We start from the raw sequence: 15,399 nt of genomic DNA on the forward strand, positions 1-15,399 counted from the left end.
CTCGAGAGCAGCGCTCTGTAAATACAGCACCGTTGCGCAGCGGGCCTCGTAATACAAGCTCCCAGTCTGATTGACAAGCAGGCCAGCAAATAGATGAGAGAAAACAGCCTAGCAACAATACGCTGATTGGCCAACCTAAAAAGTGGACGGACCAATGAGCGAGCGCAGAGAACATGCAGGCGAAAACCCGACACATTTGTTATCTTTGTGATGTGTCAGCTGGATACGTAATAAAAACTAAAAGCGAAAGTACGTCTTAAATAACTTTAAACTCAGAAAATATTAAGCATTTATAAGATTTTACAGTTGTCACGTTGTATTTTCTCACTTCACTTAACTAAATAGCGCCTCTCTGTGTCGTGTTTTTACTAGCTATTATTATGTAAAACCATAATAAACCATAACAGACTGATATCTAAAACCACAACAGATTGATATTTTAACAGTCTTTCTAAAGAACAAGTGTTTTATAAGATCTCATTTTATTTACTCGGGTAAAAATAATTAGTAATATCAACCTCAAAAGTCCACAGCAAACAGAAAATAGAGAGTGGACAATATTTGCATACACATTTATTAAGTAAATTCAGTTTAAAATGATATTACAGTTTTATAATGACATTGTTCACAGTTTTTTCTCTCTCACTGCATGTATTTATTTACTGTAAACACAAAATTCCTTAATTTGATTGCTTGTATTTACAGCCACAATTATTTCTAGAATTTGGTTAATAAAAGAACCAGCACAGAAAATGAACAGAAGCGTGGCACCAAGACACCAAATGTCCTACAGATATTGCGGATATCCCAACAGTGCTTTTAAGTGCAGAGTGTTTTTTGTTACTGTGGAGTTGAACTAGTCGTGTTGGCATGCAGAATGCCTCTCAGCACCCTGAAGTTTGCCAGTGGCTGGTTCTCCTTGGGAGGGTAGCATGGTCCACGGTCTGTCACGTAGGCATAAGGGAAGCGTAATACCCAGAGTCCATCAGGGGGCAGCACCACCTCAGGCTGCTCTGGATGGAAGACAGGACAGGGAGGGGGACCTGGTTGGACCTTTGAGAGAAGAGAGGCACAGAACAGTGTACTTTAATTGAGAAAACGTATGTGGTACTCATTGTGAATACTACAATTTGAGAACTACATTTACTGATTTATCACTTTTTAACACATTGTACCTGTGGGTTTAGGACAATCTCAAGAGGAGCATCAGGGACAACGATGAAAAGACGAGTCAGTTGAGCGTAATGTGGCTTTATCCCTCGTCCTTGAGCTGGAGAGGGAATGTATATAGGCATATCAGAATTCAAGCATCTGGTTGCAGGTTCCTTTGGTCCACCCTGCCCAAGCACTTTGACTACTTTATCAGGGCCAGAACTAAGGAAGCGGCGCCCTCTGCTGTCCTCATACTCGAAACCAACGAAAGCACGAGCTACATCATCCCGTCTGCGCCCTCGTCCGATTCCTCCAGCGCTGCCTCGCTTTCCAATGGATGCTTTATTCGGAGCTGGCCAGGAGGTTGGGCCTCCATCCAGAGGCTCAAGTGATCCAACATCTTCCTCAGATCGGCTCCGAATGACAACATCCCAGGGCAAGAGGAAAGCGGAGCCTGGGAGGAATCCAGGTTGCTCTAAACCAGAGAGGCTGTTGTAGGCCTTAGCTGGACCAAGTTTAACAAGAGACCAACTCGAGAACTTGGGCAACAGTCCCTTCGGGCATCCAGAATGAAGCATCCCGGGGAGATACTCCACTGTGGAGGGCTGTCTGTCCACCAAGCTTGGCCTCTTCTCTTGTCCTTCTGCTCCATCCCCATATGTTCCAAGGCTGTCAGTTGACTGGCCCAAGCTAAGAGCTAGACTCAGACTTGTGCTATCACCAGGTGTGTGAGTGCTAGTCTCTTTCTCCTTTAGACGGTCAGCTTCACCTGATGGAGGTACCTCTCCAGGTCTGGGCACCTCATCACTAGCAGGAGCAGGGTCGGGGGTGCTTGCTTGGAACACTGGGAAATTGATCCTCTCCAACTTCCCACAGCACTTCTCCTCAAGCATCTAAGAATGATAGACAGAATGATGAAGAATAGATCCAAAGCTTATGTAGTGAATATTTACAGTAGAAGAACTTGACTGCTACTGACTTGATAGAAGTCATAGTTGGCAGCTTGGATGTCAAATGGATCTTCTCTTGGAGACTGCTTCCGACCACAGTTACAGGAACTTGTAGAGCGGCCTCTACTATTGTGGTATAGAATAGGTGGGTTGTGGTCCATTTCGGGCTTCTCTCCTGTAATGTGAAGAAAAGTGGTAACTGAGTTAGAGAGAAGTATGTTCAAAAAATGCCAAGGAAAATAATTTTGACTATACACAATAGCCGTTTACATCACCCTGTTTTTTGGAAATGGAATTTTGTGAAAAAAGGGGCATCTGACATGTTGTTATGGTCGGTCTTAAATGCCAGAGCAAAGTCTGTCGTTAAAGTATTTCTGTATTATTGCTTTCCAGAACTGTCTTAGATGACTGTGTTCCCAAACAGCAGGCATTCACCTCTGCAGGAAGTGAAGATTTTGTTCTCTTTGACTGGGTGGAAAAACTTTGTTAACAAATATTCTATGCAATGGTCCAAAATTGTGCATGGGTTAAATATGCATCTTTTTTTTTTCTGTCAAAATGTTTCATTTAAGATTCTACAAACTCTGCCAAGAGTAAAAAAAAATCTGTGTTAATTGACAGTATCATGATGATTTTTTAATGTATGCATCTGCTAGACGCAGAGACTTTGGAAATACACATTTTTATAAGTACTTGCATTACCTGGGACTCAAGGAGTCAAAGCCACAACCTTGGCATCACTAACGCAATGCTCAAGCTACAGGAATGCTGTTTACTTTGAAACACTCTTTTAATATTAACTTAATATTAAAAATATTAGAATAATACAAACAAACTGTTTTGTATAAAGTGTTACTTGACTAACAAGCATTTAGAAATAAACACTCATTTCAGGTTTTTTTAATTATCATTATGCAGATTTGTAAAGTAAATAATCACTAGAAGGTACAAGGGGTCATCAGTCTAAATAAAAAAACTTTCTCTAGTTTAAAAGAACTCAGAATATGGTGCTAGCAACACCAAGGTAATGGGCTCGATCGCCAGGGAATACACTGATCTTTACCTGGCTTTGGCAGCAGATGAAACTTATGCACGCAGTGCTGATCCGTAAGGCTGCGCTCCTCACAGAGCTGATGCCCGTTACTCCAGAACTTGTAGCAATCCTCGTGGAGCTGTAAGGCGTATCTTTGAAAGGCGACTCCCCTCGCATGCTGGCTGTACACACGCAGAGCCTGGGCCAGTTGATTCTTGTGCACTGTGGTGGTGTAATTATGGGGAAGATTTGACTGGTACGCACTGTGAGCCACTGGCAAGGCTTTCTGACACCTGTTTTCAGAGAACTTCGCATCTGCGTCAAGGAACCCCTCTAACACTTTGAGCTGACCCTGCACCTTGAGGGAGATCTCGGCTGCATCATCCTCACCGTTCTCTATCATGACCTGATAAAGTCTGTGCGCAACATGCACCCATTTGGAATAAGTAGGCAACTCGAAGTGTGATGGCTGCGGATTGCGACCTACACTGTCATCAAAACCTTTCTTGGTCAATACGAGATCGACATGCTGCCAAAGGAACTCTTTTAAAGTGCAGTCCACCAGCTGCCCTCCTGAAGAAAGACTGCTTTCTACATTGAAAGAGGGTTGTCTATTGGAGTGTCTCATCTGTTGGTACCGCCTTTGCCTGGGCACAGGCGTGCCTCCTTCACTTTCTCGAAGGACACAGTTGGTCCGCAGGTGCCCCAGAAGAGAGCCGATGGGGTCCTCATCTGGTCCTGGCACTACATATACAAAAGCTTGATTAGCAGGGACTGTAAAGAGACAATTACTACTCTGATTGGTCAATACACGACTTTTCCGGAATATCCTATATATCTGATCTTCCAGAGCATGCTGCAGTCTCCTTCTTGGGGAGTGTTTTTTAGGTTTATCCCCTCCAGAGCCATCAGTCCCATTCCCAGCAGTGCCAGAGGAGGCCACTCTGAGCGCTCCGTTCATCTGGAACACGAACAGCAGACGTGGAGGGCACGGCCGACAGTTTAACTTCCATTCTTTAGACACTGGCGAGTCTTTAATCGCGGCGCGCAACAGCGGGAGCGCTTTCTGACGTAGCGCGTCCAAAGCGCGAAACATTTTATCGTAAGTGACGTCGAACGAACATGTGGGATGAACCAGCAGAAGAACATGGCACAGCGAAAAGAGATACAGCAGCTGCAAACAGTGGTCATTCTCTGCTGCTTTCCAAAACTCATGCGCTTCTGCGTGACCCAAACCCGCCGTCAAAGACTCGCACGCGCGAATAAGCTGGCGGTTGTCAAAAACAGATGTTAATACGAGATACAGCACGCGGTTTTCTTGATTATAATACGCATGAATGGATGTTCCCCCGCACGAGCTGTCAGTGTCTTTGCTCCCGAAGAGAGAGAAGACGTGTTTATCCGCTAAGGTGTTTATGAGAGAGTCTTTGAATGATCCCGTTTGCATTGCGCTTTTCCCAAATATGCCTAATATGCAAACGCCCTCATCTTTGTCCACGGTGTCTTCTATAATTTCTGATTGTAACAGTTCTCCGATATTCACGGGCACCGCCATTTTTGCTTGACAGAAACAAATGGGCGGGGCTTTGATGAGCGCAGAAGAAGAGTCCGGGTGGATACATAAATCTGCAAGTTTATGTCCGGACAAAAAGCATGAAACATGTTATTTGTAAATAATGATTTTTAAAAAAAAAATATATAGTGTTTTTTATTGTTAAATAAACCTAAAACTATTAAAAATCGTTTTCGGTAATGAAAATACTAAAATAAAATATATTATAAAAGTTAGATAACGCTTAAAGGAAAATTTGAATTGTTGGCTTGTCACCAAACTAACATAGGATTTGGTTAAAATATTAAGGCCTGGTTTCATAGACAGGGCTTAGCCTAAACCAGGATTAGGCCATAGTTCAATTAGGACATTTAAGTAATTTTTATAAACATGCCTTAGAAAAAAACATTACTGGTGTGCATCTTGAGACAAAACAAAGGCACTGATATATTTTAAGATCAATCAGTACAAGTTTCTTTCATTTGAAACAACTCAGACTTGCATTTTAGTCTAGGACTAGGCTTAAGCCTTGTCTGTGAAACTGGGGGTAAAAGTGCTAAAACATAACTTAAAGCTGGATGGAAATATAAAAATCCACAAACAAAAGCACAACATTTACTTAAGCTAAAATTGAGAGGGGAAAAAAATACAAATACAAGCAAATTAAAATTTTTGATGAATTCTATTTATTATATTAAAAATCTTAAAGGTAAATCAGAACTGTTGCCTTTGTGGCTAATTGCAATAACGACTAAAGAAATAAAAAGCAAATAAAATAACAAAAGCACATCAAATTATTAAAACCTAAACTAAAATGTATTAATAAATTCTTTAATAGTATATAAATAATAATAAAATAACAATGTACATTTTATAAGCCAGACATTAAGCCTTTACTTTGTTTTTTATATACATGTACTCATTTGCACTGTTAAACCAACCAAAACATTTTCTGTAGGTACAATATTTATTAAAGTTTTTAATTAATTGCAATATGTTTTGCATACAAATAAAAGTGGCTTTAGAAAAATATTGCAAAAGACCCTTAAAATAAAACATTTAGAGATTGTAACATGTTGGTGTGGTGTTACGCCTCAAGCCCACAGGTAAACATACAGTAATGCATCCTGAGTCTCACAGTAACACTTCTGGTTATGTCAAGCTGTGCTTCACGTTTTGACACACACACACACACGCACGCACGCACACACGCACTCAATGGCGTATTGAATTTATAGATCAACAACTGACTTCTCACATCTGTACAGACTTCGATACAGTACAATATTTTAAAGCCAAGCTAGTTAGCACATTCCACAGTCATTTTCAGTAACACTGAACCACGTTCAATTATGTAGTTCTACCAATTATAGAATTAACCATATCTAAAAACATGCTCAAGATGACGTGCATTTAATTTGCATACCGTGTGCATTTGTTATGCTTGTGAGCATGTTTTGAAAAGGGGGGTTCTGATAGAAAAGCAGCAGGAAGCACATTTCACATGCAACAAGTATTTAAAATAACATAGCAGCAAGTAACCAAATATGGACCTGTCAATAAAATAGTTACCATAGTAACATGACAGTATGAGAACCAAACACATGTAAAAACACAAGACTGGCCATTCAATAAAAATAAAACAGTCAATTTCTTTGTTTAGACAGCCTTGAGTGGTGATAGTCCTTTTGTTAAAGCACTCTGCAAAAAACAGAAAAAGAATGAAATAAATAATTTTCAGATCATAAATTCATGATTTATATTGTTAAATAAAATTATCTTTTGAACCAATGAAACCAGCTGTCTCAAAAAGACATTTAGAGGAATAAATTCTGTGAATCTTTTTGGGATAAAGCCGTTTACATACCAGGTACTGGTTTCCTAAACCTCTGGTCATGCTTGGATCCAGGCTTGAATCCATCACATCCTTCTCTTTGTTACATAGCGGTGTGCCGCCAGGACTCCTAAGAATATAATGAATGAGAAGTATTTAGCTAGATTTAGGCATGTCTTGGCTCTGATTCCAACAATACAAAGTAAAAGTTATCTTGCCTCATTAAGTTCACTTTTCTAAGCTGCACCCGAAGATTCATGGGATTTTTGGTTGGTGTCCTACAGACAGTCCTACAGAAAAAAAAGCACAAATAATGTACAGCAAAAACAAATGCATTGCTTTGAAGCAAAATAAATACATTTACTTATGCAGAATTTGACCTGCAAAGGCTTGATCTAGACTTCAAGGGGAGGTCAGAATTAGAGCGTCGTAAACGGACTTTCTGCAAGTCTGCGAGTGTGACCACTGGTGATCTTCTTCTCTGTGGAGACACCTGTGAATGAATGTGCCATCAGAAATATCCACTCAATGCAGAATATAATGGAGAATTGAGGAAAACCGCAATCTTTCACTCACCTGCGTTTTTTGGCCTACAGTCACTTTCCTTAGTTGTACTGCTTGAAGATCTCGAAGAGTCACAGCAGCAAGACCATTTTGCTTCTCCTGTTAGGGGACAGGAGGAAAATTAGTGCAAACCTTCATAACTTGTTTTCTCAACAAGCAAAGTGAAGTGAATTGAAAAAGAATCTATTGCCTTCAGAGAGCTAGTTTGCCTAGGTTTTGGAGGAAGTGAGGCCATCATCGGAGCAGCAAGTGTCAACAGAATCTGAGGAGGAGGAAGAGGAGGAGGTGGTGGTGGCGCAGGTGGAGAGAGCTGAACACCATCAGGCATTTCACATTGACCACCCACAGTCTTGGCCTCTCTGTACAGCTATGAGGTAATATTTTATACACATTACAAGCACTGGAATTTTGAGAATACTTAAAGAATATCCTTTTCAGTACAGCTGAACAGTTCCAACCTTTAAAGTGGAATGCAATAGTGCTATTTCTCTTTGCAGCTCCTCTACTTTTTGGTGAAGGGACTCCACTCTTTCTGAATAGCCTCTCCAGAAAAATACGGCATTCAGGAGACCAGAACAGATCTAAAAAAAAAAAACAAGCAGGTCAGACACTGAAAAGCTCTTTTGAACTCTAATAAATGGAAAAAGAAACACTTACTTGATTAATTGTCCTTCTGCATTTTTGCATTACACGTCCAACTGCAGAAAACAGAGCTCCAAAACTTAGTGATGAAAACAGCTGTTTAGTGGCTTGAACACTTGTCTCCTCTATAGTGTCCACCTTTGATTTGTTTTCTGGACTGGGTGGAAGTATTACCAGAAAGTAAAGTAAGCATATACAGATATACAGTTAGATCATAAGCCTTTTATTTTCAAAGTCTCACAGGGATAGTTTACCAATATTTTGTGAAATACCTTTTTTTTTATATTACAATGGAAGTCAAAATAGGCACCAAAACTGTTTGAACACCAGCATTATTCTTCAAATATCTTCTTTTCTGTTTTCTATCATACAGATTTGGAACAACATGAGGTCGAGTAAATGATGAATGAATTCAACTATCCCTTTAAGTCTCAAAAATAAAGATCAAAAGTGTTAGCATTTTTTTTTAATACTGCTTAAAAGATATTATTACAGCAAATGAAGTTATTATTTTGTCTTGTGGAATATATGCTAATATTTATCTAGCATATTTGATCTTAACACAGAAGTATATTCATGGCATCTAACGTTACAGGATATGTGATACAGCAATCCTAAGCTATGCTGCAAGTGTATATGAAAGCAATGTATGCTTTTGTAGATGCATAAGTAACGTTAATTCAGTTGCTCACGATAAGGCCGTCGGTATGGCAGGAGTCCCGAGTGGCATCTTGCTCTTTATAGCCCAGGGTCGACTGCTGCCATTTTCCATCCTCCGCCGCTGAAAGGCACTGCCGAGGCCCTGGGGGAAAAAAATTACACATCGTTTAATGATTCATGATTAACCGATTTAAGTAGCTAACAGTAACAACATACCCCGCATCCAAGCATATCCGGAGTTGCTGACAGCTGTATGTCTGATTTTGAAAACAGTTCCTTATTGTTTACCCTCCAATAGGATTGCAGCTGAAGTGCTATGGGGCGGGTATTAACTTTTGATTGGTTAAGGAAAACGGAAAGGGATTGCATCTGGAGTGGAACGCTTTCAACCAATCACTGCAGCGGTTTGTCTGTTACCATAGCAGGAGCGTAAACACAGAGCGTGTTGTTTGATCGAAAGCAAGAACTGATTGTCTAGTTGGGTTTAATAAACATTTCAAGGAATAATATTTCAAAACGCTAAGTTAATTCAAAGACTATGATCTTAATATAGATAATAAATTAAGATTTTTTTGCTGTTTGTAAACATGTTTAATGATCATAAATACTTCTGTTCATAGGAATTGGAGAGCTTGAATCCCTATCCTGTGGAGATCTTGCCAGGCAAGCATTATATTGGTGAATACAGGCAGGCCACAAACCTGCTAATCCTTAAAGATCTAAAGCTGAATGCACTTGTCAATATCTCTGATGAATGAAATCTTGTGTGAGCCAACCCACCATTTAATATATATTCATATATGTAAAAAATAGCATTAAAAAGTATGGCCTGAAAACCCAAAGTAATCTGTGAATTGAACTTTGCAAACTAGGTTTAAAAAGGCAAACTGCACTGTCTTACACATCAGAACTGCAGAGGCAGATTTGATCAGTTCATTCGAGAGAATGTATATAATTATAAATATATATAAAATCTGATGTTCAGTAATGAAATCATATTCAGCAGTGCAAAGCCAACACGAGGCCAAATCGAGGATTTGTACAGCAACTTTCTGACTGGGAACTTCAGACTCTTGGGAAGAGAGTGACAGATATATCAGAACCCAACTACTGACAATAACAACATTTAACAGAAATGTGCATATTCATATTCACTGACTTTCTACAATCACTGATGATACAGACTCATAGATTTTTATTTAATGTTAATAAACAAATTAAAATAATATATATTTCAACTACTTTCTGTAAATTCACAATAGACAATATTAGAATGTATAAAATGGTTAAGATTTTCATACACTCACAAACACACACACACACACACGTTTGTTTTTGTGAAAAGTGGGGACATCCCATAGGCGTAATGGTTTGTACACTGTACAAACTGTATATTCTATGGCCCTAGACCAACCCTACACCTAACCCTCACAGGAAACTTTGTGCATTTTTACTTTCTCAAAAAAACTAATTCTGTATGATTTATAAGCGTTTTGAAAAATGGGGACATGTGTTATGTCCTCATAAGTCACCCTCTCCTTGTAATACCTGTGTCATACCCATGTCATTATACGGAGCTGTGTCCTGATATGTCACAAAAACAAGAGCACACACACACACACACACACACACACACACACACACACACACACACACACACACACACACACACACACACACACACACACACACACACACACACACACACACATGTGTTGTAAATTTAATAAACCTTTTAAAACGTGCTGCTGTCACTCCTATGGTATAAATAATAAGAGGTTCTGACTACAATTTCAACACTGACCCTGAACTGTAGTTATTCACAGTTGGTATATCCCCTCTCCCTCTTTATGGGCGTCTATCAAGGAAGAAGGCAGTCAGTAGGCCACAGCGTCAATGACGTATCTGTCTTGTTTTGAAAGCGCTCATTGGTCAGATTGCTGGAAGGGGCGTTTCATTATGCCGCGGGATCGGTCTCTGATTGGCTACGCTTTTGTAAAGCTGTGTTCAGATGACAGACGTCTGTCAAGATAGCGAGGCTCTCCGACTCCGAGAACGGTTGAACAGACCGTTACCCTCTTCACTCTTATCTGGGAACACTAACTTTCATCAAATACACTCTGAAAATGTTATTTAACCCGACTGGTTTAAACGAATGTTTACAAGAATGGGAGGATCTGGAAAAAGACTATCAACAAGTTCAGGTGAGGAGTCTTTCTTTCGCCACTGCTAATCAGATAGCACAGCTCTGAACTATGAGATCTTACTCTTCTATCTTTAAATTTTTTATATACAATATATATATTTTTTATTTACAAATATGTCGAAGCATCGCTATGAATAGCTAATTGTATCGATACGCTTCAGATTTAAGCACTAGCTGCTTAGTAATTTAATCCTTTCCAACTCACAGCATAACAGTGGTAAAAAAATATACATAACGTTATATATTTTTAGCTTGTTATTAATAAATGGCACATTCAGTTCCCACAAAAATAAAAAAGTGTAATTGCTATATTTTGCATGGCATTTGTATGGGTCAAAAATGTTCAATATCATAAAAAGAATAATTTTTAATACACGTGCCAAGTTAATAGAAATATCAGGCTTTTTTTTAATAACGGTTTCAAATATTTATGAGAAACACACACACAATTATATATATATATATAAATTATGAGAGTCTAAAAGTGTTGGATAGGCCACACAGATTGTGAAATAAAATAAATAGCAATAATAAGCCTTTAAATACACTAAAAATATCAAAATCACTGTTCATCATGAGATGGGTATATATACAAATTTGTAATGTCTATATTTGTTACAAAGGAGACACATCGACTTTACAAACAAAAGCTGGAGGAGGTTTCGAAACTGCAGGATAGCTGTTCTTCTTCTATTGCACGGCAGAGAAAAAAAATAAAGGATCTCAATGAATCCCTGCAGGAGTAAGTCATGAGTTATATATACTTTGGCTACAAATAAATTTTATTGAGCTATATCTTCTATTAATTATTCTTTTTCTTACATAGATGCAGAGCAGTAGTGGGTCCAGAAGATGTAAATAAAATAGACGAGATCCAAGATTCTATAAAGGAAAGATCAAATGTCTTCTTTGAGATGGAGGCCTTCCTTCCAAAGAAAAATGAGTAAGCACCCTGTCACACCCTCTTTTAAAATACACATTATCAGCATTTACTATTCAAAGCAGGTCATACAGTTCTGTATTTGCCTGTTTCTAATTTAGTGTTGACTAAAGGTGTGGTATAGAATTCATAGTGGTGTGTGGATTTGCAATTTACCTTGTTCAAACTATACTATGATTCGGCAAGCACTTGATGCTAACATGAAATACTTGACTCTGTGTCTGTTCCAGGTTATACCTCAGTCTTGTTCTTGGAAATGTTAACGTTACACTCCTTAACAAACAGTCCAAGTAAGTTCTGTGAACAGTGCTATTAGATTCAGATGTTCTGAAAAATTGTAACACCACAATCATCATCTTTAAACATTGTGGTGTCACGAAATCCAGTCATGTTAATGAGTCATGAATCATGTGATTTGTCTGACTTTTGCCTGTTTCTCAATCGCACAGGTTTGCCTATAAAGATGAGTATGAGAAGTTCAAACTATACTTGACTGTGCTGCTCTTGTTGTTCTCATTCACCTGTCGGATTTTGGTCACCTACAGGTATATGTTAAATTTTTTAAGAGGTGGTCTTTTAATTTCTTGTAGAAACTGCTGTTTAATCATTGATTATATGTAATGCTGCATGTTTCACTAATAAATTTGAAATAATCAACTGAGCTTATTTTTGTCTTTCTTCCCTTGTGTTTTGACAGGGTTCTAGATGCACTTTTCAACTTTCTGTTGGTGTGGTATTACTGTACATTGACAATAAGAGAAAGCATCCTCATTAATAATGGCTCCAAGTATGAATAATCATATGATTATACTCTTAAAAATAAAGGTTCTTTTCATTTCATGTAATACATGTAACACTGCTGTTAAATAAAGGATAAAGTGAGACTAAAGAAAGAGAAATAAAGACATGAAGAACCTTAAAGAGGTAAAACAAAAGTGTTCTTTTTGGGAACACTTCTGTGGTTCTATGGCATCATAGTGAAAACGTCCTTTTGGAACCTTTATTTTTTTTACAGTGTATGTAGTATAACACGTCTTGACATGTATTAAATCAGTACTACTGGCTATTCTGTAAAGTTTCAATACTTGCATGTGTTTCAGGATCAAGGGCTGGTGGGTGTTTCAACACTATGTCTCAACGTTTCTCTCTGGAGTAATGCTGACCTGGTATGACAAACTTACATTTTTTTAACACTGTGAGATATTACAACATTACATCTTTGAATCTTTGGTACTTTAATAAAGAGTATTTTCATTAATCAGATGAATCTGGTTTGATTAAATGCTTTGAAATTAACTGTTTTTAAGTAGGCTAGTACACTTTATAGTCATTTTTGAGGAACAGTAGAAGTGTGAAAAAGTGTGTCAGCTGTTCATGTGTGTCTCACAGGCCAGATGGTGAACTCTACCAGATGTTCAGAAATCAGTTCCTGTCCTACTCCATGTATATAAGTAAGAACTGCTGCCTTACAGCATTAGTAACATTTTCAGTGTAATAATGATTTATTGTTTGTTTAATTTATTCATTAATTTTTCTTGTTTGTTGTCCCTTCAGATTTTGTTCAGTTTCTCCAGTACTATTACCAGAGTGGCTGCTTATATAGACTCAGAGCTCTTGGAGAAAGACACAACATGGACCTCACAGTTGGTGGGTAGTGTGTTGTTTTTTGTCTATTTTTCCTTATTATATTGCAGAATTATCAGCTAACACATGTTTTCACATGTGCTTTATGACCAGAGGGGTTTCAGTCCTGGATGTGGAGGGGTCTGACCTTTCTACTGCCTTTCCTTTTTTTAGGCCATGTAAGTTTGATACTATATTTGTTAATCTTGGGTTATTTTGCAATAAATGCAATCATCTTGCATGGACAAACAGCTCAGCTCACTTCCTGTTTTGTGGCAATGTAATCATTGTTGTAAAGACTTCTTCTTTGGCACAGAGTATCAGTTTATAATTTACCAGTACCAGAAAAAAGAAGACCACTTAATACTAACATAAAATGTTGACATGGGTATTCAGAAAAGTTCTGGTGTAATTCTATTGTTATTATGCTGTGGTTCTAACCACCTTATTATGTTCATCCAGTTTTTCCAGCTTTATAATGGAATTACACTCTTCCAAATGGCCCAGCTTCCAGAATGGAAAGAGTGGCAGGTCAGTTTTTCAAAATAATTTAAAATGTTTACATCATGTGCCAACATATATTAAGCTAAATTACATTATATTTAACTATCGAAGATGTGTATATTGCTTTAAGCCAGAAGTTTTAGTATATCTTTTTTGTGATTATGTTGAAATAATTTGTAATACGTTCTTTTTCTTAGGTTCTCATGTGCGGATCTACTTTTCTTGTTTTGTTCATGGGAAATTTCTTCACCACTCTTGGTGTTGTTTACCACAAATACATGGATCAGGACAAAGCCAAAGCTTTATAAATGATGGGGACAAAGGCACTGCTGAACTCTTGATTAAAGCAATTATTGCTTTAAATTTATGTTTTTTTATATGTTTAATATTAATGTTTGTTTGTTGTTCAACCTGGCTAAGTTATGATTTCTGTAAATGTGTCACAGTGTAAGGGATGAAATGTCTTTTCCCTAAACCTAAAATATTTTATATTTTGCCTTTATTTTATTAAAGCACTAAGTGTCATGGTGTTTTGCCATATTCCATAATTCCAAAGAAACATAACTGTGTGTTTGTTGTCCCCCCCCCCACATTTAACACCTCTGGCCTACAGTATGTTTAAAGCTGATTTGAATGAGCAAGTTAATGATCTTAAAGACAGATATGGAAATCATTGGCTATCAGTGGTATTGTTCCACAATGCCACCACATGACTTTACCATCATAGGACTATGACACCTTCATGTTAGCAAGAAGCCTGTGCAGTCAGCAATATGCTAGGAAAATGTTAATTCATTTTCAGATATTTTCAAGAACTGATTGAGGAAGCCCTGTCAAACAGAAATGGGAAATAGAAATATCCTTTAAGTGCTTTCAGCAGACCATTTGGTCCAAGGTTTTTACTACTGTAAAATACATTTCATCAGCTTGCATTTTAAACCAAAAATTCCAGTAAAGAATTCACTTTATTGAGCATAACAGTTTTTTAATTATTCTGTTGTTATACTGGACAACATAGCATTTATAATTGACAAATAACTGAGAATAACTTTACGGTCTCAGACAGGTGCCCTTTCATTCTAAGTGGGGAGAAAATGCTGCAATGGACACGTTAGAATAAAAATAAAATAATTTCGAAGAACACGTTTAAGGATTCTACAGTCGTGGCCAAAAGTTTTGAGAATTACATAAATATTGGAAATTGGAAAAGTTGCTGCTTAAGTTTTTATAATAGCAATTTGCATATACTCCAGAATGTTATGAAGAGTGATCAGATGAATTGCATAGTCCTTCTTTGCCATGAAAATTAACTTAATCCCAAAAAAACCTTTCCACTGCATTTCATTGCTGTCATTAAAGGACCTGCTGAGATCATTTCAGTAATCATCTTGTTAACTCAGGTGAGAATGTTGACGAGCACAAGGCTGGAGATCATTATGTCAGGCTGATTGGGTTAGAATGGCAGACTCGACATGTTAAAAGGAGGGTGATGCTTGAAATCATTGTTCTTCCATTGTTAACCATGGTGACCTGCAAAGAAACGAGTGCAGCCATCATTGCGTTGCATAAAAATGGCTTCACAGGCAAGGATATTGTGGCTACTAAGATTGCACCTAAATCAACAATTTATAGAATCATCAAGAACTTCAAGGAAAGAGGGTCAATTCTTGTAAAGAAGGCTTCAGGGCGTCCAAGAAAGTCCAGCAAGCGCCAGGATCGTCTCCTAAAGAGGATTCAGC

The 15,399-nt window shown here is 38.0% G+C and overlaps 4 protein-coding genes across 4 annotated transcripts; 2 read left to right on the plus strand and 2 right to left on the minus strand.

Annotated features, from left to right (window-relative positions):
* Positions 1-555: 555 nt before the first annotated feature.
* On the minus strand, positions 556-4,728 carry smg8 (SMG8 nonsense mediated mRNA decay factor). Its single transcript, XM_059538740.1, has 4 exons — positions 3,166-4,728; positions 2,132-2,277; positions 1,176-2,045; positions 556-1,053 (listed from the first exon to the last, which is right to left on the minus strand). The coding sequence occupies exons 1-4, from the start codon at positions 4,688-4,690 to the stop codon at positions 841-843; spliced, it is 2,754 nt and encodes a 917-aa protein (XP_059394723.1). The 5' UTR covers positions 4,691-4,728; the 3' UTR covers positions 556-840.
* A 907-nt stretch (positions 4,729-5,635) lies between these two features.
* Positions 5,636-8,739, minus strand: prr11 (proline rich 11). Its single transcript, XM_059538754.1, has 10 exons — positions 8,604-8,739; positions 8,420-8,529; positions 7,743-7,884; positions 7,544-7,666; positions 7,276-7,452; positions 7,098-7,184; positions 6,902-7,014; positions 6,740-6,811; positions 6,555-6,651; positions 5,636-6,388 (listed from the first exon to the last, which is right to left on the minus strand). Exons 1-10 carry the CDS (start codon positions 8,616-8,618, stop codon positions 6,347-6,349), a joined length of 978 nt encoding a protein of 325 aa, XP_059394737.1. The 5' UTR covers positions 8,619-8,739; the 3' UTR covers positions 5,636-6,346.
* LOC132127003 (serine/threonine/tyrosine-interacting-like protein 1) lies at positions 8,704-9,501 on the plus strand. The gene is made up of 3 exons (XM_059538623.1): positions 8,704-8,712; positions 9,008-9,130; positions 9,385-9,501. Exons 1-3 carry the CDS (start codon positions 8,704-8,706, stop codon positions 9,499-9,501), a joined length of 249 nt encoding a protein of 82 aa, XP_059394606.1.
* An 889-nt stretch (positions 9,502-10,390) lies between these two features.
* Positions 10,391-14,023, plus strand: tmem120aa (transmembrane protein 120Aa). Its single transcript, XM_059538682.1, has 12 exons — positions 10,391-10,591; positions 11,217-11,335; positions 11,420-11,536; positions 11,764-11,823; positions 11,983-12,078; positions 12,231-12,320; positions 12,634-12,699; positions 12,923-12,984; positions 13,088-13,180; positions 13,271-13,335; positions 13,619-13,687; positions 13,858-14,023. Exons 1-12 carry the CDS (start codon positions 10,514-10,516, stop codon positions 13,966-13,968), a joined length of 1,026 nt encoding a protein of 341 aa, XP_059394665.1. The 5' UTR covers positions 10,391-10,513; the 3' UTR covers positions 13,969-14,023.
* The last annotated feature ends 1,376 nt before the right edge of the window (positions 14,024-15,399 follow it).

Source organism: Carassius carassius, chromosome 45, assembly GCF_963082965.1.
Source record: "Carassius carassius chromosome 45, fCarCar2.1, whole genome shotgun sequence".
Classification (NCBI taxonomy): Eukaryota; Metazoa; Chordata; class Actinopteri; order Cypriniformes; family Cyprinidae; genus Carassius; species Carassius carassius.